The sequence below is a fragment of the Pistacia vera genome, unplaced genomic scaffold (genome assembly GCF_008641045.1).
Source record: "Pistacia vera cultivar Batoury unplaced genomic scaffold, PisVer_v2 Contig464, whole genome shotgun sequence".
NCBI classification, from domain to species: Eukaryota; Viridiplantae; Streptophyta; class Magnoliopsida; order Sapindales; family Anacardiaceae; genus Pistacia; species Pistacia vera.
In genome coordinates, this window is record NW_022196295.1 from 893,446 (window position 1) to 919,717 (window position 26,272).

The 26,272-nt window shown below is 34.4% G+C and overlaps 4 protein-coding genes across 4 annotated transcripts; 2 read left to right on the plus strand and 2 right to left on the minus strand.

Moving 5' to 3' along the window:
• The first annotated feature begins 5,300 nt into the window (after window positions 1-5,300).
• On the plus strand, window positions 5,301-9,334 carry LOC116145638 (squamosa promoter-binding-like protein 9). Its single transcript, XM_031431096.1, has 3 exons — window positions 5,301-5,840; window positions 8,113-8,252; window positions 8,400-9,334. The coding sequence occupies exons 1-3, from the start codon at window positions 5,416-5,418 to the stop codon at window positions 9,020-9,022; spliced, it is 1,188 nt and encodes a 395-aa protein (XP_031286956.1). The 5' UTR covers window positions 5,301-5,415; the 3' UTR covers window positions 9,023-9,334.
• Window positions 9,335-9,560: 226 nt separating this feature from the next.
• LOC116145674 (G patch domain-containing protein 11) lies at window positions 9,561-12,492 on the minus strand. The gene is made up of 4 exons (XM_031431124.1): window positions 12,307-12,492; window positions 10,773-11,306; window positions 10,065-10,130; window positions 9,561-9,932 (listed from the first exon to the last, which is right to left on the minus strand). The coding sequence occupies exons 1-4, from the start codon at window positions 12,433-12,435 to the stop codon at window positions 9,873-9,875; spliced, it is 789 nt and encodes a 262-aa protein (XP_031286984.1). The 5' UTR covers window positions 12,436-12,492; the 3' UTR covers window positions 9,561-9,872.
• A 4,184-nt stretch (window positions 12,493-16,676) lies between these two features.
• On the plus strand, window positions 16,677-20,994 carry LOC116145675 (protein STRUBBELIG-RECEPTOR FAMILY 2). Its single transcript, XM_031431125.1, has 16 exons — window positions 16,677-16,770; window positions 17,305-17,437; window positions 17,527-17,598; window positions 17,688-17,753; window positions 17,850-17,921; window positions 18,014-18,085; window positions 18,406-18,477; window positions 18,562-18,627; window positions 18,709-18,774; window positions 18,877-19,145; window positions 19,298-19,569; window positions 19,656-19,921; window positions 19,998-20,133; window positions 20,230-20,369; window positions 20,455-20,611; window positions 20,711-20,994. Exons 1-16 carry the CDS (start codon window positions 16,677-16,679, stop codon window positions 20,897-20,899), a joined length of 2,142 nt encoding a protein of 713 aa, XP_031286985.1. The 3' UTR covers window positions 20,900-20,994.
• Window positions 20,995-21,246: 252 nt separating this feature from the next.
• On the minus strand, window positions 21,247-25,787 carry LOC116145676 (CDK5RAP3-like protein). The gene is made up of 10 exons (XM_031431126.1): window positions 25,641-25,787; window positions 25,381-25,515; window positions 24,595-24,689; window positions 24,406-24,500; window positions 24,167-24,302; window positions 23,925-24,074; window positions 23,222-23,788; window positions 22,900-23,108; window positions 22,149-22,281; window positions 21,247-21,601 (listed from the first exon to the last, which is right to left on the minus strand). Exons 1-10 carry the CDS (start codon window positions 25,699-25,701, stop codon window positions 21,470-21,472), a joined length of 1,713 nt encoding a protein of 570 aa, XP_031286986.1. The 5' UTR covers window positions 25,702-25,787; the 3' UTR covers window positions 21,247-21,469.
• Between the last annotated feature and the right edge of the window lie 485 nt (window positions 25,788-26,272).

Below are 26,272 nucleotides of genomic sequence, written 5' to 3' on the forward strand. Positions count from 1 at the left end.
AACAAATACAAGAGGTTAAATAATTTAAATACTTTTAGAAAATGTTTCCAAAAAATATACCAAACACATTCTCATAATCCTATCATATTTGATTTAATCATATCTTATTTTATTCAGAATAGTTTTTTAGAATATCATAGTTCAAATAATGTACTAAATAGGTCCTATAATACAACTCAATAAATTATGGGGTTGACGCATTAATCCCCTAAAGTATAATAAAATAATAAAAATCTCTCAGAGATTTAAAAAAAAAAAATCTTTCTAACGTTAAGTTTTAAGTATTAAAATAAACAGTAAGAGAATAATTTGATAATATTTATGAACTTATAATGGAGTAAAATTTAACCTTATGTTTTATGTTATTGTGAGGATTAGAACACGTGAGTTATTAATTGGATATTATATTAAATTAATTACTTTAGAAGATAGAAATTTACCCGCTTGCTTTCAAATTTAAATACATTTTTTTATTAAAATAAAAATTAAGAGAAACATCTCTTGTTGAAATATTTTTTAAAAACAGTTTTTAGATATAATCTTAAAAATTAATTAACATAAACTTGTTAGGTCAAAACTCAACTTTTACTTCACCATATTATTATCAACTTGAGTTAATGATCGTTCTTGTACCTTTGCATCATTTTTTTTTTTATTTAAAAAAATTTAATTATCAATATTAGATACTACGCTTTATATTGACTCAATAACGTTATCGAACAGTATCAGCACACATTGGTGATAATGAATACTCTTAGTGCTTTTTCACTCGGATTTCCTGTTTACTATAGTGTAAACAAATATACCAATTATGAAGATAAAAAGGAATAAAAGAAAAAGAGAAACAACATGTTATGTCAATTACTATCTCTAACAACTTTCTTTTTTATTTTCTAAATGCTCCCTATAAGGAGGCATGTCTAAAGTCTAATTGGTTTGATTTATTTTACTTTTCTTGTAAGATTGGGATAACAAAAAAAAAAAAAAAAAAAGAAAAAAAAAAGAACTTGATTATTGAGACAAAGCTCCACCTTGTAAGGAGCAACAAATTGAGATAGCGATAATCAATTCACTTCGTGTCACACCAAAATGTAACAAAAAGAAGTTAACAAAACGATGAAATGATACTCTTACTCCTCTTATTGACTTACCTTTGACCATTAGTTGACTTATGAATAGGAGGGTAAGTGATGCTTTTTCAAAACTTTATGGCATGTTAGATGGTTTCTCGAACCAACGGGGTATTGTAGAATTTTCGTCAAACCTCGGGAGATGATCCATAGATTTATCTAGGAATTTTTGTTTTCTTGGTAACAATGGTGTTCAGGTCAGGATCAACTGAATACGTTATAAACCTAATATACTCGAACACAAAATCTCTGGATAACTCAAGGTTTTATCATCCGGTCAAGTGGTTTGACTCTAGCAATTTTAAACCCTATCTTGTCCTTAAAGATCGAACTGAGGTTGTCAACCAAAGAAAGTGGTTGATAAACCAACAAAAAGTCTAGACTTGAAGTGACTTAAATATGTTAAATGACAAAGTGTACACTCTCTTTTTGCATCATTTAATTTTTTGTGGATACCAAAAGTTTTCATAAGGTATTACAAGTCTCCTTCAAAATATTTAAAAATCCTTTCGTAAAAATATCAAAACCTCGCTAAAAACAATTAATATAGGTAAAATTAAACGATTATGTGCAAGTTTATGGTCATAACCCATCTAAGGGTAGTTCAGATGGTTAAGACGAATTGAGAATAGTATATATAGACATATAGTTTCAAGTCTGATTCTCCATTTTAGCATTTACAATTCAAGTGAAAGTCCGTGACGATGAATTGTTATATTAATATTTCTTGAAGATTAGCCGAAAATTAAATAGGTTTTGAATACTGTATGAAAACAATAACGTAAAATTTGTTTAAGTTTGTAATCGGAAAAGATTAAAATTGTAAAATACTATGGCTCCGTTTGGTTCACAATTTTGTGTTTTTGGGAAAAGTTTTTTGAAAAAAATTAAAAAAAAAGTCGAATTGGGCGGGTATTACGATGTAGGATTTACAAATTGTAAAATACCCCCTATGTTTGTTTTTTTACAAAACACCCCTTATAATAAAACATTAAAAGTTAACAAAAACACTCCCAATCCACCCTCAAATACGGACAGCTGGCCACCACCGTCGGAGGGTGGCCGGAGTCGGCGTAACAAAAACATTAAAAATATTTAGGGGTATTTAATTGAATTAACAAATTTAGGGGGTTTAAAAAATGTTGAATAAAATTGAATAATATTGTGAGTTTTTCGGTATTTTACTGTTTAACTTTTTTGGGAATACTAAAAGTAATATTCCCAAAATCCAACCAAACGAAGCCTATATAATAGTTAGAGCTAACTAAAAATCATGAACTTCTAGCTCCATGAGAGTAATAATCAAACCAGAAACAGACAATTCTTTATGAAGGCTATTGGTCCTTAATTAGGTGTCTCTGAAATCAAACAAAATCAGACATCTGAATTGCAGTCTGCCCAAAATTTAGTCAAGTTTGTAGTCCCAAGAAGTACCGATCTCCTGTTCAACTAATATAAAATCTCACATTTGCCAATAACAATTCTACTATTACCCAAAATAGTCACCTACTCCTCAAGTTCTTCAAGACCTATTTTATTAATTTTTAGCATTTTAATACTTTAAAAATTGTATTTTATATGTCTAACTTGTTTGTAATATCATTTCAAACCCTATAAGGGACAAGGGATATGGTAATAAATCTATAATATTGATCCGTAATCATATTAATTTTAGTTTCTCTTTAGAACAAAATGAAAAACAAAAGAGATTATCGAACAAAGGAAGAGTCCAATGACTGAGAAAGATATTATACTCAATATTTTAGGGATAAATTTACAAAATTAATTTGAGAATGTTACAAAATTAAATTGGTCCCGATTACTCTTCGAACAAAATGGAAGAAATGGGGAGATTATCGAACAAGGAAAGGGATTACTTTGAAAGAATTAAATGAAGAGTTGTATGACGTGAAAATCTAATATGTAATTTTGTAGAGTGGTAGTAAGGATGATTTATTTGTCAAGAGTTAAGTGCAATTTCATATTGAAATTTAAGGATTCATAATTTAAAAAAAAAAAAAAAAAAAGCCAAGTTTGTCTAATTTGTTAGGTTATTAAATTGGGTTATTATAAACTAGATGACATTTTTATCAAATATTATCTCATGATTTTTCCTAATATTTGTGTCATATAACAATAAGTTTCTATTAAATTTAAATGGATTTCAGAAATTAGTTAAAGTAAAAAGAAAAGTTTTTATTAAAAGTGTCATCTGATTTATAATAACCCTATTGAATTAAAATATATTATTTAAATTGGATAATAATTTATTAGGTTAAAATGATCCAATTTTTATTGTAAATTCAAACTAGACCACCAGGTCAGCACTCTTCACAGTAGCTGGAAAAGTGAAATCAAGCTCCAAATGCTAGGAAAAAAAAAAAAAAAACAGAGAGAACGAGAAACAAGAACCGTACCCACAAACACAAAAAATCTTACCATAAAACAACAAAAATTTAGTGTAGATATAACTACTTGTTTGCTTAAGGTTTAAGTCTTTGTTTATATATATATATATATAATTGTCAAATTTGTAATATTGATAATTTATTAATATTTACGATTTTTAATCACTCAAATAATATTGCACGGCTACTCGGTGATAAAAAAGGTAGGGGTGAGAGACAGGAGGAGGTTTGCCTAGAATCAGCCACCTTTGAAAGAGTGCATAATAATAGCTCACTGATCGAGCATTCTTGTGTCAAAGATAAACGGGGCTAAACGATCTGTTGAAGCTGTGGGATGTAAAAATGCATTGGTAGAGGAGCATTCCGCCTTAGGGGGAAGCACTCGTGCAAACGACGGTGGACGAAGTAGAAGCAAGAATGTTAGCTTGAGTAAAACAAACATGGGTGAGAATCCAATTCCCTGAAAACCCAAGGTTAATCCACGTCGTACCGATTTCATCTTAGTGAGTTATTAGTTTGTAAAATCCAATAAATTTTAACTAATGGATCGAAATGTTTTTAATGTTTTTCATCTTCTATTTTTTTACAATTAATGAACGTTAGAAAATCAATGGTGAATAATAAAATAAAAGTCATTTTGACTAGTACACTAATACGTTTTCAGGGTGTTTCTTTAGTATTCCAATCAATGTGGATAATTGATTCTAAAATAACGAAAAAAAATGTTTTCTAAATATGATGGTAAAACCAAACACATTTTGACTAATACACACACGGCTATTAGGTTTTTCCTTTTTGTCATATTCCCGTAACAAGAAAGTATTTGTGCATCATGTTTTTAAGAGTCAACGTCAACAATGACTTTCACTTTGTGGACATTGACTCGACGATAGCTCTTTCGATGTAGAATCCTAACAAAAATTCGATCTTAATACAAAAAGTAATATTAGGTCTACATCCTAATCTTACAACCTAGTAACTCGCAGTTGGTTAGTTCGAAAATAGGTCTCGCTTGTTTCTTGCTTTCTATGGGTCTCGTTTACCCAATTACGAATAGACCAATTAAAAGTTGAAACGTCGAAGGTTGCGAGAGATGATTGTAGACCTAATATTACTATAATAAAAATGAAGTATACGGTGCAACTAAACAAGAAGTATATAACACTTTTTTTCTTAAGAAGATCCGCGAATGATTGATTTAAGAATCAGAAAAGATAATGTTTACATTAAGTAAAAAAAAAAACAACCCTTTATCGTGATAAGAGTGCTATAATCAATCAAATAGCAAAATCTATAAATAGCAAAGAATTTTCTTTTTCTAAGTCATGGAAGATCCCGAAGTAGTAAGTAGTTTTTAACCATATAAAGACTTGTTCCGTTAAGCTCACTCAACTGAGCTACCGGAGAAGGAGAATTTCCCAGCGACAAAGAAAGTACAATCTTTCTTTTCTCTTTCTTCAGCTTTTCTCCTCCATTATTTTATTATTATCATCATTTTTCTTTCCTTTCCCTTTTTTCTCTTTTGTTTTCTGACAACCAAACCGAACCAAACTCTCTGAGTCTTTCACTTTTGCTCTTGCTCTGTTCCTCTCTCTCTCTCTCTCTCCTTACACAGTGTACTACACTTTCCCTGGCTGGCATGGGCCAGTACTATCAGTGTCAGGTGTCTCATTTGCTAGCTTTTCACTCACCTCTCCACACCCCCTTTCGCCATTCTTAAAACTAAACTAAATTTAGTCCATATCTCTCTCTTTTCTCTTTCTTTCTTTCTTTCTTTCTTCCTTTATCTTTCTCTCTCTAACTTATTACAAAACAAACGCTCTTGTTTCATCATCATGACCCACAACACCACCATGAATGGACTCTAGACCTCACTTATGGAACTGGGTTCAGGCTCTTTTTCTGACGGTGGTGGTGGTGGTGGTGGTGGTAGTGGTGGTGGTGGTGGTTCTTCATCTTCTCCACTTAACTCTTCCAGTACTGAGTCACTTAATGGTCTCAAGTTTGGTAAAAAAATCTACTTTGAGGATGTGGGTAGTGCTTCCGGGGCTCCAGATAAAGCATCCGGACCCGGTTCTGGGTCCGGGTCAGGGAAGAAAGTGAGAAGTGGTGGTGGTGGTAGTAGTGGTGGTGGAGCTGTGCAAAGTGGGCAGCCGCCAAGGTGCCAGGTGGAGGGCTGTAAACTGGATCTAAGTGATGCTAAGGCTTACTATTCTAGGCATAAAGTTTGTGGCATGCACTCAAAGTCTCCCATGGTCATTGTTGCAGGTCTCGAGCAGAGGTTTTGCCAACAGTGTAGCAGGTCAGCTCTAACTTTTTCTTTTTTCTTTTTTATTTCAAATGGAAAAATGCTTTGCTTGACTTCAAATTTGTTTCACTGTTCATCTATAGCATGCTAGTCAGATTAGGTGCTTTGGTTTTTGTTGTTTGATTGAGGAAGAACCTAGAATATCATATGCGTCGCTTCAGCGCTATCACAAATCAATATATTTCTATACTAAAGCATAAAGGTGATCTATAATACAATATCTACATAACATGTATGTATTGACTTGTTATAGCCTGGTCTAACGAGTTAGACCTTGTCAAAGGTTCCACAAATCAAAATATTTTCATACTTAAAAGGTGATTTGTAATAGAATATCATGTATGTTTTTGACTTGTTGTACCGCTAATGCCTACGTGTTACTTTGATGTGGTAACATAGACTTTTGATTTCGATGAAGGTTTGGATATTTTTGGTTATTTAATTGGGTGTTTTTTATTAATAAAGTTTAGAGCTTTATTTAATGGTTAATGGGTACTTGTGCATTCATGGGTATGGTTGCTTGTTGTTTTGTGTTTGGATGTTTGTGGAGGACTTGATACTGGTGGATGATTTGATTTGGACTTAGTTGTTTGCCTTTGGTTTTTTTTTGTGTTTGGTTGATACAATGCTTTGGCTCTTAATATTTGTATTCTGTGTACATGTGTGGGGGGATTCTGTGACTTTGTTCATGTTCTTTGTAATTTGTTCTTGATTTGGTTATGGTCAAAACCTAGCTAGTCTCTCCAAGACTATGAAGAAATTCTTGAGGTGTGTTTCATTTGTATAGGCATTTCTTGCTAAAATATCTCTTGCAATGTTGAAGATAGGAGGTTTCGCTTCCATAAATGATCGACACATGTTTTTGTGTTCAATAAGAATGATTAGATTACTAGTCCGAGGATTTTATGAATTTGCTTTTCCACAATTTCAATGTCATTTATTAGAAGTATATATAGGCATTTATAATCATTCTTCTCGCCTCCTCATCTTCAGGACCCATTGTTTTCTTCCCACTTTTCCTTGAATAAATCTTTTATGGCGGAGATATGGGGTAGTATCTGAGTAAACTTAGTTTTTGTTCAATCAATGCTTATGTTACAATGAGATCCCGAGATAAATAGCTACAATACTCAATGCTGTCTTAACTGTTTAACCCTTTGTTTTATGTTGTAGTTTCATGAAAAAGATATTCTTTGTCATGTATGTGCATGTTTGATGTGTGTCTGCATGTGTATATAAACTCATTATAAAGTTTTATGATTGACGAAGTTTAGGATGGGCGTTACACCGTTGCCACTTTAATCAGTGTCTCCAGCTTTCTTTCAAAAAAACCTCTCCCCAAGAATGAATTTGAGAATTCAGTGTTTATGAAATGTACTTATTTCAAATTTCAGTTGTGAATTAAGCAGTAGGTCTCATTTAGAGATAATGTATGTTAAATTACATTATGGTTGGGTGGATTTAAATTATGCCTTTTGATTATCATGTCATTATTTGCAAGAAAAGTCTTGTCGTTCAAGAAAACAAAGGCAAAATATGGAGCCTGAAATGCCAACATGTGATGTTTAAAAATAAAATGGCAAATTGCTGTGACCATAATCCTAGAAAATGAACATTTAAGTGTTTTATCGCTGGTATTAAGTGATAAATTAGATTAATTGGATGGTTTGGGGGCTGATTATTATGGCATATTTGAGTGCTACACTCTCCATCTTCAAACAAATAGAATTTCTTTTAAGTAGAAGTGAAAGAATAGATTGATTGGATGTTTTAGGGGCTTCATTATGTAGTGCTTTTGATCATAGTTCTCTGCATTGATAACAAAAAATGACTTCAAGTCAGGTTGCGCATTCGGCAAATAATGAAGGCATGTTTTGAGATGCACTTCATGTTGTGAGGCTTTGTGTTTCAGTAACAAGTGTAGCTCTTCCAGGCTAGGGGTTTACTTTCATTAGCTTCTTATTGAAATGTTTCGGTAGTGATAATTGATTTGTTAATGACCTGCATTTTTGATATTTAAATTGAAGTAAATACACAGGGTCTGAATAAAACTTAAAAGTGTTCAGCAATTCAATCTAATGTGCTTTGATGAGATTTTTTCAGGAATAATGCTAGAAATTAAGGATTGTTAAGTTATGACAATTGCTATAATCGTCTATTTCTACTCCTTATCATCTTGCTGGGGTTGATTTCCTGCAAAACAATTGGTGCTTATGTTTTTCTTAGTCTCTCGACAATTATAACTTATGTGGTAGTGTGTTCCCAGATTTCATCAGCTTGCTGAATTTGACCAAGGAAAAAGAAGTTGCCGCAGGCGCCTGGCAGGCCATAATGAGCGCCGGAGGAAGCCACCGCCTGGGTCATTGTTAGCCACTCGCTATGGCAGGATCTCTTCTTCTGTCTTTGGTTAGACATCATGAGTACAAATTCATTTTCAACACTCTTTTATTTTTTCGCAATTATCATAGGAAAAAAGGAATATACACATATATGTTATCTTCAGTTCACAATTCTTGCGAAAGAAGTTCAAATGTTTTGACATTGCAATGACAGAAAGCAGCAGCAGAGGTGGAGGATTTCTTGTCGACTTCAGTGCATACCCAAGGCCTGGTGGGAGGGATGCTTGGCCAATGGCAAGAATGCCTGAGCGGGGACCTGGGAATCAAACTACTGCAACAGCAAGACATCTTCCACAACCACCGTGGCAGAATCATTCTGTGAATCCTCCTGATCTATTCCTGCAAGGCTCAACAGGTGGGACTGGTTTTTCCGGTCCTGGAATTCCTTCAGGTGAATGCTTCACGGGAGTGGCTGACTCAAGCTGTGCTCTCTCTCTTCTGTCAAATCAACCATGGGGCTCCAGACACCGATCAGTGTGTCTTGGAGTGAGTGACTTGATGCATGCGCCAGGTGCATCCATGACTCACCCAACGTCGCCTCGTGGTACAGCTGTTAATCAATATCCAAACATGTCATGGGGTTTCAAGGGCAATGAAGCCACTAGCAGTTCACAGCAAATGCCCCCTCAGCTTGGTTTGGGACCAATGTCACAGCCTGTAAACAGTCAGTTTTCTGGTGAGCTCGAGTCATCTCAACAAAATCGGAAGCAATATATGGAACTCGAGCACTCCAGGGATTATGACGACCCCACACAGCAGATGCACTGGTCACTTTAAGTGCCCCCTTTTGTGTCCCGGTTCTTATGGAACATGAATAACCAGAACTTGTGGCAACTCCAGTTAGTCAATGCACTGGTTTTGTGTCTGGTCTTATGAATTAGAATAATCTCTTGCAAACAATCCAGCAGGTGACCTTGTCTTTTGTTTTTGTTGAGATAACAACCAAACTGACTATAGGTTTATGTCCTTAAAGGTTGTGTAATCTGAACTACTGATAAAACATCTGTGTTTAAGCCTTGTTCTGTCCAACTAGCAGTTAGCTAGTGTTTGTTAAGTAACAAGTAGCTGATGTTGGTCTAAAATCGTTGTTGCAGGAAACTGAGTTTCTTGTACGTATTTTTTGTTTTTGTTTTTGTTTTGATTACAGGATCCAGCTAGTGACTTGAAATAGAAAGTTCAGTCTCTTGAAGATGAACAAGTTTGGAATGCAGATGGGTTGATTACTTGATTCTCAGAGTCAGGTAGATAATATAATGATTTAAGATGTTAATATTCTTTCATTCAATCTTTAATAAAAAACAAGTGTATAGTTAGCAACACGTCAATACAGTAACACATCTAATCCAGCTCATAATTCGGGAGACCTTTTACAAACTCATTCAGTAAAATACTGTTTTACTGGCAAACTCTGATCTAGAATGAAATCTGGATTTGATTCTTTCTGGTTCGAGCTCATGCTGACTCTAAAAAGCAGCATTACAAAGGGTCGACACCGGCATTGGCACAAATGGAAGGGATTATGCAACGATCTCACATCAGAGGTGAGCTCTACATTGTACGCATCAGGACTTCCAACTGCGGAATTCTGCTGAACAAGCGGGCATTTGGATGTCTGCATTTATGCCGTTTAGTGGTCATCCTCATTAGTTCCAGGGCAGTTGGATGAAAGAGCTTCCCATGATTCATACTGAAAAATAAACAGAAAAAATGAAAGAGGGGAAATGAGTTCATAAACGAACGCGGCCTTTGCAGTCCTAGCAAAATATTTATCATGAAGTCTTAAAGACTCTTAAGTTGTAAGGGGTACTGAAATAGTTACCTGAACTCCACAGAAGAGACAGTACTGATATTCCTCTCTCAGTTTCAACAATATATCTTGCAAATCCTGCATCCATTAATGGTGAGATCATCAAACACCAGAAACTCCAAAAAGTAACCATTAACCTTTTCAAGATGTAAGAGTTAAGATTTTCTCAAAAGAACAGGAAAACAGTGCAGAAGCACAAACCAAAAAAATAACAGCAATCAAGGAGTTAAACAAACAATCGGAAATATCATATCTAGGTCAAGCAAAACAACTTTAAATGCATATTCACTCTTATCTCACACACACATGCACACATAGAGATCCGGAGAAAAGTATTATGCAAGGCAAAAAAAATTGCCCAAAAGACACAAGAGTACTCAAAATTTTGTTAAGTTTGGATGCGCTTAACCACGCATATACCTTTCACAGATCACAAAAAAGATAAATTGCATTATGTTTAATCACCAATATGCCAGTTCTTTAACAAACTGATACAATTTTAATTATAGTTTCATGCATAATCCAGTTGCCATAATGGCAATAGTAAATTTGTATGTTACCCACCAAATGCAGCCAAACTAATACACAGTCAGAAACTCATCAACAAGGAGCTTGATTTGTAATTATTTCTCAATCAAATTGCTCTAACTTGGAAGTATAAAGAGCAAGAACTAGCTAAAACAGATCTTAGAATGAGAAAAACAATTTTAAAGAACATACCTCTTCTGTTATTACTTCCTCTTCCTCTTCTTCTTGTTCACCCTCTTCATCGTCCTCCTTCTTCTCTGGCACTACTTCTTTGTTCTCCAGTTGATCAAGAGCTGCCTTTGCCTTATGAAAATTCATGGTAACTCTACGACTCTTCCATTGTGACTTTTGCCTAGACCCAAACTCTGCCATCAGAGCCTCCTCTTTCCTCCGGTTCCTCTCCATCTCAATCTCCTCTCTCTTCCTCTTCTCCTTATGTGGATCCTCGCGGCCTATCCCAGCTCGTGACCTTCGAATCTCAAGCCCCACTGGTGCAACCCTGCCTGCACCCTCCTTTCCAAGTGACGAACCAGGCGTGTAACCCATTTGCTTCAACAACTTGAACCCAATGTTAGATTGTGGAATTGGCGCCTCTATTTTGGCCAAGGTTAACTCATCCTCTTCTTGTTGCTTTCTCTCTCTTTCAATTTTACGATGTTCCTGCCAATTCAAGGTCTTGGACTTCTTCTTTGAAGACTGAGTAGTCATCTGCTGACTACTCGGATTCTGCAGAGAATCAGCACAATCATCATACTCCATCTACTTTCTCAACACAAGTTATGCCACAATTTTTAGACTATATCCAAAACAATAATCAACCATTTTCAAATTGTATTAATCCAAAAATCCAAAAAATTGCATCATAATTTATAAAAATTAAACTGTAAAAAAATTGTTATGCCTAAAAAGTCAGGGCTGACGTGTTCACTCGTCAGCAAGGATCAATCAGAGTTCAGGGAGAATTTGTGCCGTCTAGACGCTGCTACGTCGCTCAAGGATAGAAGAGGTATGACTCGTCAGTGCGGCAGGTGAATGTCAGGCTTGCAAGTGGCTAGGAATTGTCCACTTGCCCAAGCCCTATGCAATTTAAGGATGTCTCTCGTACAGACAACCAATGGGAGGTGGGTTAGCAATTGTACCACACCTGCCGGACTACAAACTCATGATTATTACCTTGAATCCTTCAACCATAAATAAAGTACTCTTCTCTCATTTACGAGATTGACTTATCTTTAATCTTAAACAACATACATTCTTCATTTCTCTCCCTATATTCTCTCTAGATTGTAATTCAGCTCGCTGCAGGCGACCTGACTGTAAGTATCCATTAATATAACTACAGTAAACTTAGGATTCGCTTTTGAGCATCCGAACCATTTTAAAAACTCTTTCTTATTTATTTGCTCACTGCATATTTTCATATCACGTGTGATTTCTAAGCCCGCTTAGCACTTTGCACGTACGAGTCGTTGCCTTTAAAATAAAGCATCAACAAAAATAAAATAAATTTCTACAACAATTCATACCAATTAAGTTTTTTTTTTTTTTTTTTTCATCTTGACAAGAACCAAACAGCATAAAAACCTAGAAATAGTTTCTCCTTACTCATCTCATTCAAACAAAAGAAAAAAACTTTACGTTTGCTCAGTTGTCAGTGTAAAATTAGGGTTTTGGTATTGCATATCGAAGATTGAAACAGAACCAATTGTAGAAGTAAAAAACTGACCTTTCCGAGAGAAGACTTGGTGGGGATAGAGGGTTCGGGAGGAATAAACTGAGTGAGGTCCCCCATGTAATCATCTTCTTCTTCTTCTTCTTCTCCATTGGTGCTCTGGTTCTTTGTTGATTCAGCCATGTTTGAGTCTCTCAGAGGAGAGAGGGACGCTGGAGAAAGAGATTGGGCTTTCTAAAATAAGGCTTCCCTTCACATGTTTTGGGCCCCTTTAGGCCCAAGGTGTATTTAGACTCTTAAAAGACTATTTACTCTCCATTTAATTATACTTATCTATCGAACAAAAAAATTCTTTTAATGTTAAAGATATCAAATAATATTACACTTACAAATTTTTTATACAAATTTTTCCATACAAACTAATATGACAAAAGATGATTGGGTGATTTAATTTATTTTTAATTATTTAATTTTTTTCAATTTAAAATCACTCAATCATTTTTTGCCACATCAATTTGTATGAAAAAATTGGTACAAAAAGTTTGTAAGTATAGTGGCTTGGTTTGGTTGGATTTTGGGAATACTACTTTTAGTATTCCCAAAAAAGTTAAACAGTAAAATACCAAAAAACTCATAATATTATTCAACTTTATTTAACTTTTTTTAAACCCCTTAAATTTGTTAATTTAATTAAATACCCCTAAATATTTTTAATGTTTTTGTTACAGCGACTTCGGCCACCCTCCGGCGGTGGTGGTCGGCTGTCCGTATTTGAGGGTGGGTTGGAGGTGTTTTTGTTAACTTTTAATGTTTTATTATAGGGGGTGTTTTGTAGAAAAACAAACATAGAGGGTATTTTCTTAATTGTAATCTTACATCGTAATACCTGCCCAATTCAACTTTTTTTAACTTTTTCAAAAAATTTTCCTAAAAACCCAAAATTTTGAACCAAACAAGCCATGTATACTTTAAAAATATTGCTATTTAAACATTGTTTTTGGGTGTCATTCGGTCGTAAATCATGAGTTTATCGGTTTACTTAAAATTTTAAAATATTATAAACGTTTATTTATTTTTTAAAATTTTTCTATCATCATTTTTTTTTTTTATAAGAAACCTTCTTTATTAATTTAAATTTAGAAAGCTCTTTGTATTAAATGTGTTTGTAAAAAGAATAAAGATAGACTGATAACCACTTCTTACAAACTTTTTTCACTAACGCTAATGTGCAGCTCGTATTGGTCAACATAACTCATCGTTAGATAACGGAACCTATTACGAATTAATATGTCGCGTTTTTAATAATTTCGTGAAGAGTTTGTAGTGTAGTATTACTATTGTAAAAAACACTCAAAATATTTTATTTCTAAAATACCCATTATTTTATGTGTATTTCTTTTAAACATCGAATAAATCATCTTTTAAACATCGATAAATCATCTTTGTTTTAATCGAATAATATTTATATATCCCAAATCTTACTCTCATTTCAATGATGTATATTATTTTAGTGATACACATGAATTGCATAATTTATTATATTTATTATATGTTTATGTAAGGTAATGTCGTGTTACCCAATGTGTGATTTTCCGACTCAAATTTCTGTCTCACGTTGTTATCAAAAAACTGCACCGCCAAGGGATTCAATGGATTCCCTAATCTTTAGTTCTATTTCCGGAAAAGAAGGGGGGAGATGACGGCTCAGCTTCATCCCCAGATCCTTCGGATACCTGATAGCTTCTTCCTCATAAGGATTATGGATTCTATTGGGAAGGGCATCCTCGTTTGAAACAGAACAGGAAGGACGAAAGGCCCTGATCATCCAGAAGATACTCAACAAAAGACACTGGAGTTCGTGAATCAGGGTTTTAATGGACACAGATTAAAACTTTGGGTACTATTCTTGATCTGGCACCGGTTCACTTCTTCTTCCTTCGTTGATGAAAGTGTGGATGAAGAACTTGTTTTTATCTGGTTGAACTCACTCTAGTATCTGTTATAAAACAACCAAATCACAATAATCACAAATTTAATCATCTATATCCCATGAAAATATTTATAACGCACTTTTATAAACCATTCACCAGCCGTCAGAAAAATCATAATCACCGAATAAACAAACCCAATACCCAAAAGAAAAATAAAGAAAAAAGACCTCCTTATTGTTAAAACCCATACACTGGGCAAGCAAATAAAACAGAAACCGGAGAGATTCCATGGGCTTAAGGGGTGCGGGCGGCCAAACCGTGGCCGAGTGGGTGGGCCGTGCTACAGATGTGGCGGAGAAGGTTGAGACATGAGAGGTAGGGGAGCTTCGGCGCGTAGGGAGGCTTGTGTGGGGGAAACTGCAGCGGACGAGAACATTACCCAAACCCCCCGAGGGTTTTGATTATAAGGAAAACGGCATTATTGCCCTTTCATCTGGCAGGGTAATATAGAAAAACTAATGCTATATCCACGACCCAATCTTATAATATTTTCTTACAATTCTTGACGTAATAACTCGTTATTAATCAGCTCGTAAAATAAGTCTCGCATACTCATTTGCAAGTTAATCAATGATGAATTACCACGTAAGAGGTTGTGAGAGAATATTGTAGAAATTTAATTCTTCAATTGTGTCAAAAACACTTTTCAATGACGGATAACAGAGGGTTAGGGATTCAGAGTGATTATGGATACGACAGAGGGTTAATTAACTTTTGGAAAACCTTAGGGGACTTAGAATATCCTCTTACTTATTATACACCTCAAGGGTTTAGTTTTAGAAAAACGTTTGGGGGTTTAAAGTAATTCTCCATATTGTAAGTAGTTAAAACATGGAGTAATGCTACGTGTACAAACAACTTTTACAAATATTTATGTATAAACTGATGTGATAGAAAATGAATGGAACAGTGGATACAAAAAGTAAAACTCATTATATTCACTCTTCTGTTCATTTTCTGCCACATCAGTTTCTACACAAATCTTTGTAAGATTTGTTTGTATATTTAGCATTATTGTAAAACATGTGAGATTAGTAACCCCAAATTTTATACTGAACTTGTCATTTATTTCTAGCAACATAGTAAATATTAATAATTTATTAATTTATTTGAAAGGGCAGTTTGATAATAACACTTTCTATATTGTGTCAGAATCAAAAAATCATTAACCGTGTTAATTTAAGAGTGAGAATCTAGAATAAATGAAACCAGGGGTGGGAATTTGGATTTTTGCTAATATTTGGGTGGGAACATGTCGTTTACTTTTTTTTTTAATTATTAATATCGAGAAGGCTTTCTTAATAGAAATTAGGATACAGAGATTTGTAACCAGGGGTGTTAAAAAAAAATGCAAAAATTACATTGAATCGGTTCAAGGAAATACATAAATCAGAAATTCGGTTTGGTTACCGGTTTAAAGAAATTTTAAAACCGGTTAGCCGGAATAGGTTTATAAAATCGGTTTTCACTTTAAAATTAAAAAATCCTAAATCCCCAAATCCTTTTCTCTTTACTCTTCACCTTTTATGCATTTCTCTTTTTTTCTTTTCACACGAACACACACATTTCTCTTTAGTCCTCACTGATTTTCACTTTTCTCTTCCCTCTCAAAATAAAAAATAAGTTAAATTAGGGAAAAATAAAAACAAAAAATAAGTATTGGGGAAAACTGGTTTTTTGGTTAATCGAAAAAGCGGTTTTCTCTTAAACCAGTTCGGTTTCAGTTGAGGAAAATTTCTGAATCGAAAAATTGGTTCAGTTCAGAAAATTGGTTAACCAGTTATGAACACTCTTATTTGTAACATATGACGATAACAAATATTTTTAACTATAAACTTTGAATACGTAATATTATTTAAGATAAAATGCTTTAAAAAGTTTAGAAACATTTTTAACGATAACAAAACAAAAAAATGCTCTTCTACAATGTATTATAAATTTAACTTAAATTTTAAAATATTATTTCAAAATAAAAATAATAATATGCCTTCTAAAAAGTAATTTGCTATATTTGTTTTTCTTAAAAAACTAAAAAAAATCCAATAGTATTTCTCAAAAAACACTTTTAAACATCATCCCTTAAAAAAAAATTTCTACATCACAAATATAAAAAACTCCCAATCACGGCCTTCCAACGTGGCAACTGCTCTCAACGACTTTTAACGGTAAAGATTCTTATTAACTGTTATTAATCAGCTCATCACTCAAACTGTCTCTAATCTTCTTCTTCTCCTTTTCGTTTCTTTCCATCATTTTCTCGGCAACCAAACTGGTCTTTGCTCCTACTTACCTGCATAATTATTCATCATTCATCACCATAAATTCCTCTTACTGTTGATGCTTTCTTTTGCTTTAGTTATACGATCCTAACTCGTTCGCTTTTTCTTTTTCGATTTTATTTTCCAGGAAAGTTCTATTTTCTTTCAAGAAAATATGGCAAAAGATTGTCTGTCTTTGTTTCTTACTGTCATTTTCTTCTCGACAATTCTTGCTTTACAGGCTCTGGCTTCCACGGATCCTCTTGACGGTGACGTTTCTTGACTCCATAAATCTTTTCTTTGGAATTCGGAGTCTTATCTATGAACATTTGCCTGTTTTTGTTGATGATCATTCGATTATATGTTTCTTTGCCTTCTGTTTGGTTGCTGAGAAAACACAAGAAGAGTAAAGAAACAGAAAATTTATTATTCTTGAAGTTGTGACTACTGTGGAACAGAGAAAAACAAGAAAATTAATTAAAATGTGGTTAAGCTTCTGAATTATATAAATTTTCTTTTCGTTTACTCAAATTTCTCAGCTATCAAACAGAACCACCGGAAAAATATTTACTTCTAAGTTTTGGCGGGAATTTGGCAGTTAGAAGGAAAATGAATATTTGACGGGAAAATATATGAAACTTTTTCTGATTTTATAATATTTTTTTTTTTTTTGTTATGTATGTTGGAGTAAATCGTTCATAATTCCTTAGATTCTTGGCATTTTTGAAATCTCAAATCACATGTTTTGGTTATCCTTTGATCTGATTGTGAATTTTGTTGTGTTTTGCATTGATTTTGTGCAGTCATAGTTCTTCAAGATATGTACATGGCCCTGAATCATCCACCACAGCTTAATAGCTGGAGATCGGAAGGTGGCGATCCATGTGGAGAATCATGGACTGGAGTGTCTTGCTCTGGATCATCTGTTATATACCTGTAAGTAATGCACATAAACCTGATTGATTTAACTACTCTGTGAGATTATTATTTTACGTTGAATTGATTGGTGCTCTCATTGTTTGCAGAAAACTTAATGGGTTGGAACTCAGTGGACATCTTGGAAACAAACTCAATGATCTTCATCATTTGAAGCATTTGTTAGTAATTTGCAGTCTCAGATTAATTATTTTATATTTATTCTATTTTGTTTTTTTGTGGGTTCTTTACTCTGGTTTTCTTCTGTTAGGGATGTTAGCTCCAATAATGTCGAGGGCGAAATTCCAAATGAATTACCTCCTAATGCTACTCATATGTAAGATGAATGTTTTCTACTTGTGGAGTGTCAATTATTATACACTTTTTTCTATTTTCTAGAAACATGACTATTTTGGGTTTATAATGTATGCAGAAACATGGCAAGTAACAAATTGAACCAAAGTATACCAGAGTCTTTACCTACCTTGAAACATCTGAGACATCTGTGAGTTGCTTATTTCTGGACTTCCACTTTTACTGGTTTTGGTTTATGATTATTCCTTTATGAACTTATCATCATTTACTTCATTTCTGCAGAAATCTAAGCCACAATTTATTATCTGGACCCATTGGCAACGTGTTTACAGACCTGCAGAATCTGAAAGAATTGTATGTTCTTTCTATCTAGTTTCCTTGGTTTTGCATTTTGAGGGAAGGCAATGCAAAAATCCCGAGTCCCTTTATTGACTGTAAAATTTGTGGTTTCTGTCAAAGGAAAACAGTATCCAATTCCGAGTCTTCCTTCTTATCAGTATATCCTCTACTAGCATAGATTTCTTGATGAAGTCAAACGAAAGACATTAGTTTAGTAATTTTAAGGGAATATAAAAATAAACTGGTTGGGAGGTTTCATTGAATTTTTTTGCAACTAATTCAGTATGATGATCACTCTTTTCTTTTACTGAGTGAATTTCATCCTGCTGTCACAGGGATCTATCGTACAATAATTTTGGTGGAGATCTCCCAAGTTCTTTTGGATCTCTGAAAAATCTTAGCGGACTGTGAGTATTATGTGTTCTTCATAGTCACATTCTATGATTATACATCATGCTGATTTCCCTCCGTTTTTTTGTGTGTATCTGTAGGTTCTTGCAGAATAATAAATTCACTGGATCAGTTGTTTACCTGGCTGACCTTCCCCTAACTGACCTGTAAGCTTCTTCACACTACTTGACACAGAATTCTGCAACAAAATGTTTTTTGACAATTGCTCACTCATTATCTGTTGTCAGGAACATCGAAGATAATGATTTCAGTGGTGTTATTCCAAAGCAGTTTCAGTCAATTCCAAATTTATGGTAAGTTATCGAAGTTTCAGTTCTGGTTAATTACTTTAGTTTCACCTGCATTAACAATAAGATTATTGAACCTTGTTTATTTTCCTCTTCTGGTCATTATAGGTTTTGGGGTAATAAGTTCCATGTCGACCCCAAATCTCCACCATGGGATTTCCCTTTGGATAATTTGCCCATTAGGCATAATATTAGCGGCCCCCCAACATCTCAGTCAAGCGCCGTTGAGAACTTCCCTTCCATCCGAGCAGGCAGACACAACAATAAAGGGATGAGCTTTGGAGGGATAGCTTGCACAGTTGGTGGTGTAGCTCTTGTAGTGACCTGTGCAGCACTCTTCATTTCTATCCGTATCAATCGAGCTCGTGCACAAAGACGTAAAAGCTTGGAAAGCTGTGATAGCACACTGCACTCTCTACCAATCAGTACAGCCAGAGGTGAGGGCTCTAATATCCTGCTGTGCTTGTCTCATTTAAAGCTTAATTAATAATTTTCTCTCATTGTTCTTTCATTCCCATTCTGGTTGTAGAATATTCTTCTACTGCACCTGAAGATAGCCCCCATATCCTGGCTACCACCTCCCCATTCAATCTAGGACCTAGGCATATACCTTCTGTTCGCACTTTTAGAACGGAGACAGCATGTAGAAGAAGTTTCTCTACTGCATTTAAATTGCCACCATTTGCAAAACTTTACACTGTCGCAGAACTTCAATCAGTTACAAATAACTTCAGTGAAGAGAAACTTCTTGGACAGGGTTCTCTCGGTTCCGTATACAAAGCCGAGTTTCCTGATGGTCAAGTATACACCTGCTCTTATGACTTACCATAGAGTATTACATGCATTTTATTGTAGAAATAAAATTTCGTTACTTCTTGTTTTGGCAGACTTTGGCTGTGAAGAACATCAACATGGTTTCACTGTCTTTCCAAGAAGAAGAACAATTCATTGATGTAATTCGGACGGTATCCCAGTTGAGGCACCCAAACATTGTAACACTTCTTGGCTATTGTGTAGAAAATGGACAGCATCTTCTTGTGTATGAGTTTGTCAGAAATTTATCTCTGGCTGAGGCTTTGCACAGTAAAGTATTCAATCCTCTTTCATGGGCCATCCGTCTCCGTATTGCCCTTGGTATCGCCCGGGCTCTGAAGTAAGTACACAATATTTTTTGCCTTTGAGGCAGAAGTGGGAACTCTGGTTCATCCTTTTCTGGTTTTTGGTTTCAGCTATCTGCACTGTTCATTCTCGCCTCCTGTTGCTCATTGCAACATTAAGGCTGCAAATATATTACTGGATGAAGAACTAATGCCGCGTATCAGCGACTGTGGGATAGCTATTTTAAGACCACTTGCAAGAGACAGTGTTAAACTGAAGGTAAGTACAATTGCTAATCATTTTCCTCATGCATTTTGAGAAATCTAAAATCAATCATCAATCATTGCACCATAATGTAAACAGGCATCCGAACTTGCAATCAGTCAAACTGGCTACATTGTGCCTGAACACGATGAACCAGGAAGTGATAACACAAAGTATGACATATACGCCTTCGGAGTGTTACTGCTGGAGCTATTAACGGGAAGGAAACCATTTTACCGGTATGTTTCTTTCATGCTCATTCTCATAACTCTCTTTCTGTATGTTTTCGCAACATTTTATCTCTGTTGTTCATTTTTAACACAGTTCAAGCTCCAGGAAGGAGTTCCCCTTGGTAACATGGGCTTCATCTCGGCTCCATGACCGTGAGTATTTGGAGCAGATGGTTGATCCTGGGATTAGAGGAACCTTTCCCTCCAAGGCTCTCTCCCAGTTCGCTGATATCATCTCCCTGTGTATCCAGGTCCTGGCAGATCACAGTTTTTACACTATAATGTATCTCACATATTTCACCTCTTTAAGCTAACAAAACTGAATTGTTTCGATTTAAAACTTTGAGCAGCCTGAGAAGGAATTCCGACTTCCAATGTCCGAAATCGTGGAGTCTCTAAGTCGTTTGTGTCAAAAGTTCAGCTTGTACAAAGGCAAATCCGTAGCAGATGGTACTGAAGTTGATCCTTTTGAGAGGTCTTTCGTCTCGACACATAACTATTTCGTAAGCTCCCCTGCAGTGAGCTATCTGTCCATCTAATGTTGCAGCAGCTGGTCAATACACAGGTACAATAACTCAAATGCAGACTCTGAATTTTACCAAATTGTGTATAACTTGTAATCGCCTAATACTGTATCAGCATCATAGAACCAAATGATCCGTTGTTTTGTATAGCAGCTGTGTTCTTTGAATCTCTCTGTAGTAAATCTTTCATACTATAGAAAAATCATGTTCGAGTCAATTCTGAACAGATGATCCAAAGGATTGATAAGGGGTAACAGGTAACGTTACCTCCTATTCGCTGTAATATAATAGGACTTTGGACTATATAATTCTCCAACAGTGTTTTGAGTAACTAAATCATATTTAATATACCATAAACTGGAGTTTATTTCATCTTTCCCTCTGTGAGTTCGTTTAATATTCAACTCATCTACTTTGTTTCGAAAGTATTAAAAACACCCGTATAATTATAAAACAAACACCTTTAAGATATTAAAAACCTCTTTAAAAATATCAAAAAAAAAAAAATCTATGATCAAACTACAATCATCCCTTTCTAACTTAAAATTTATTTTTGTCGTAATAAACAAATATCTAATCTTAAGTTTATGTACTAATCCCGCTATTCAACAAGGTATTAATCTCTCCGATTATGTTCACCGGTCTTCCATCAAACATAGATGAAAGCGTACTTTCGCATACCTTCTTCAGCTCTCTAGTTTTTGCAAGAGCTGCTTCCTGCAATTGTAAAGAAAAATCAATAATTAATATTCTGTAATGAAAATCTATCGAATTGCAAGTAAATCTACTATTTCATCTTCCAAAAAGATTTTGAGTGAATTTGAAACTTTATCTTTCTAGAAATGTAAATGTAAAATGCAAAATTTGATGAAATTTAGCTTAAAAGGAGGTGTTAGAAGGGAGGAACCCCGAGTTGAAAATTTGTGTAAGAGCCTGATAGTAATTTCTATAGAATAATCTAAATCCGATTAGTATAACGAAATCTGCAAATGAAATTCTTGCACCAATCATAACAGTGGGTGCAAAAGCAAGACGGGGATATGTGGAGGGAGGCAGTTAATTGAAGTGCTAAATGCCTCATTTTGGGAGAGCTTTTATTTGGGTGATCATATTTTCGGAGAAACGTGGAAAGGGAAAAGGAATGATAATCTTTACTAGTTTTAGTTTTCTATAGATCTGAACTGAGTGGTTGAGATACAAAACACTTCCCATTCATAACAATGTTAATGTTTTTATCTGGGGTAAACCTAGCAAGAAAACTTACTTGCTTCGGCCATGATGAAGATAAAGAATTTTGAAGTTCCATGCGTTTGGCAGCCACGTCTTTCAAACCCTCTTTCAATTTCACCTCATGATGTTTTTTCTCTTCCAAAGTATTAACCAATCTATCGAGAAATCTGCAATACAAGATCAAAATCAATATTTAGTAGCCATTTACAAGATACTAATAAGCAAATCCATTATAAAGCCAAAAGATGAAAATAAAAAGATTTACAAAAAAAAAAATAAATAAATCATGTACTAGTAGCATATCACAAGATAACATGTCCAACTAAGTTCTCATTGTGGTAACAAGATATACATTTACTCATCGTTTACAGACAAAACACTAATTTGGGGCAACTAACAGTTGTTCATTGTCTCAGAGAAAAATATTGCATGTCAGTAACGATCACTTTCACTGTCTCAGAGCTGCAAAATTTCAGTGCTCGGCTGCCAGTAATCTTTACTCAAAATTACAAGTTAGACCAGAGACCGACTGGTACTGAGTCAAGTTGACTGGTAACTACTAGTACTATCAAAAGGTTGCCACAGAAGTAAGAATTTTATTTAGCCAATGCTTGTGGTTTTATCCTAATAAGACGAGGAAATTGTCTCTGTTTATTATGTAACTTCCACTCTTACAAGTAAAATCCCAAAATAAGAGGTTTTGTAATCTCATTAACAATATAAATATAAAACAACAAAACAATGAAAAAGGGAACTTAACAACAGTTTAAATCATCTAAGAGTACCTCTTGGAGTTGAGAATCATGATTAGGTCCCGTGTTTTCCTGTTTGTCAGCAAGGAAATGGCTGATCTAACATCAGACAACATAGTCTCAATGACATCAGTAGTATACTGCTGTAACACCAAGGGAGCAACTGATTGGACCTGATTCCGCAAGGACAAAGTCTCTTGACTCCCCATCTCTACCAATCGTTGATTCAAAAATGCTTTGATCTGATAAGAAAACATCAGGACCAAGCTTGATTTCAAAAGGGCAAAATGAAGAGATAAGAGATATGTTGCAGTAATTTGAGCTCACAAGATATAATGACATAGTAAGAATATACCTCATTCAAATCATCAAGAATCTTATTCCTGTACTCGGTCTCCAATAGCTGGCTCCTATCTTCCTTGATTCCTGGGCTTTGAGTTAAGGAATCTGGAACATATGTCTGACTTTCCATGCCAACATTAGGCAAATTAACTTCATCAATCACATCAACATGAGGTGTTTCCACACTGACATCCCAACATATCTCTGAAGCAGAAACCTCAGGAAGCAGGGTGTCTTCCTGTTTCTTTGATTGAGTTCGATCAGTTTCCACAGCTTCATTTGTCGAAGAACTCTGTGTAAAATCACTGGCATTAACTATTTCATATGGACCCAAACCATTACCAGTATCTTCTGTTTCTTCCACAGTACCAATATCCCAATCAATCTGAGCAGTTTCAACAGAGATATCCCAGTCAATACTGTCAGCAGCAACATACATATCTTGTCTCACATGCTTTATATCATTAAAGCTTGATTGACCATCAGCAGAATTGAGGATCTCAGAAGCTGCAGAAACATTCAAAGAAGGGGGATTTTCACGAATGTCTTTCAAGTTCAATAAGACAGTCTCTGAAGATTTCTGCAAACAATAATTACAAGTTAAGTTAAAGAAATGAATCACAATAAAGACAACCTCCATCTGCAAATCATAGAAACTTTGGCAGAATGCTTCCGCCATAACCATGAGAAAAATCAAAATTCAATTATCTCCTTACATCTTTTTCAGTGTGAGCGTCTCTGACAAAATTGGAATAATAGTCCACAGCAAGTGACACAGACTCACTATTTATAACTTCCAAAATCCTGCTAAATGTGCTAGGAAGTGAATTTGCAGTCTCTAAAAGTTCAACCCTCACATTTTCCCCCTGCAAAGAGAAGCAATTATCATTCAGATACCACATTGCACAAAGCAAATCAGATGCAACTTGTCAACAATCAGTAAAATGCTCATAATAACCTGCAGACCAAGCTCTTGACAAGCTTCAACATATTTAGCTGCCGATAGAGCTGCACTTCTTTTTATATCAGCTTCCTTGCGATCAAGTTCGGCTAATTGTTGCTGAATCTTTTGCACCTGTTTCTTCTGATATGGACTTCACATTTGAAAAGCAATTTGATCCATAATTATTATCAGGCAGACATCAAACAACTCCTATGTATAGTCATCAAAAGGTTATGACAAAAGCTCAAACTTACATTTCGTAATTTACGTTTTGAACCATAATTTGAGCAGCCTCACCAAGGTAAATATGATCTTTCTCAAAAGAATGTACAATTGCTTCCCAGGAACCCTGCCAGAAAATTCAAATACAGTTAACAATAACTATAAAGATGCAGTGAGGACAGGGACCGAGAAATCAAAAGCGCAAGAGAGAACTGTCTTACAGCAGCACCTGATAGCCGGCCAAATATATTCCGGCTTTCTGGGGTTGACTTCAGAAGAATTTCATATATCTTTTTGGCCTCTAAGTAACTGATCCCTGGAAACAGTATTCAATTCATCATACAATGTTTATATACTAATGACTCCCACTTCAAGATGAACCCCAAGCATTTTCAATTCAAATATTAAATTCAATAGATAAAAATATGAGAATCCTAGCAAGCAGTTGAAGTCATCAATTTATATTTTCTCCGGAGGAAACAAAGGACTATTTTCATGTAAATTTAGTAGTGTTTGATGAAAATCAATAGAAGTGCTTTTGAACTAAAAATTGAAGTACTTTGAAGCCTTCATAGGTAAATTTTCCAAAAGCATATTTTAGAAAAAGCACTTCTTCAAAAATGCTTCAGCAAAACCAATTCACTCAAAATCAATCTCAAGCACACTTCAAAAGCACTCAATATAAGTGCTTTTGAAGTAAATAAATTTACCAAAAAATAAAAATAAAAATAAAATAAAAAACAGCTTGTTTGAAGACTAGTATACATGCAATTCTACAAAGCACATTTTATGGTTAGAAAGCTCTTGAATCATTTTTAAGAAAAGCACTGGATAAACACTCTTTCAACAAATGCTTCGCAAAAAGTACTCCCAATTTCTTACCCAATATCTTACCTAATGCAATAAAATGAATACACTCTCACAAATTTCACAGTAAATAAATTGTGCAATAATGATTTCAAAAAATCCACATAAATTATAAAATTATTCAAAAAAAAAAAAAAAACCTTCAGTGTCAAGGGTTTGAAAATAAGGATCGATATCCTTGGGCAACGAAGCGAACTCCTTCGAAATTTTAGCTCTGATCACAGCCATTCGTTTTCTCCAATCGGACGGTATTCGCTTCCGATCAACCAACCATTCTTCAAAAGTATTAAAAATTATTAAAAAAAGAAAAGTAAAATACAATCAATTATTCGAAATTTAAAATATAAAAAAAGAAGAAAAATCGTGAAATTGAAGTTTAAAGAGCGGATCAGGTCATTACCTCCGAGACGAGAAAATGTTATGTCGATTGGAAGATTGCGAATGTCTTCAGCCGACTGCATGTTTCAAGGAGAGAGAGAAAGAGACTGAGTTGAAGTTCGAGTTTGAGTTCGTTATGTTTGGCATCTCTTCGCTCCTGCAGAATTTGTTTGAGAAAGTGGATCCGGGTTACATGGTAAACGGGTCGAATTAAGAACAGTCCGATACTTATACAAACTTGGATATTTATTTATTAATTATAATTATTGACTAAAAGTATTTTTATTGTAAAAAAAATCAAATAAAATTTATAATTTAATGTAAATTATAAAATAATATTACCTCAGACTTAGATGGGGCTTGTTCGGATTAGAATTCGGATATGTTAGAAAAATAAAAGCCCGGTTATCATAAATCTTAGGCATGGTTTTTCTAATGGTGTAGAAATTCAATTAACCAAATCGAATTGTCTAATTTTTAAATTAATTAGTTTTTCGGTTTAAATGATAATTCAAACTGAAATCAGATTAGATTATTTTTCCGAATCATCGGTACGGTTATCGGTTAACTAATTTTTAAATAAAAAAATTAATTTAAAAACATAATCTGCAACTTTCTAATTTTCTTTTTTAATTTCATCTAACAAACTCAAAA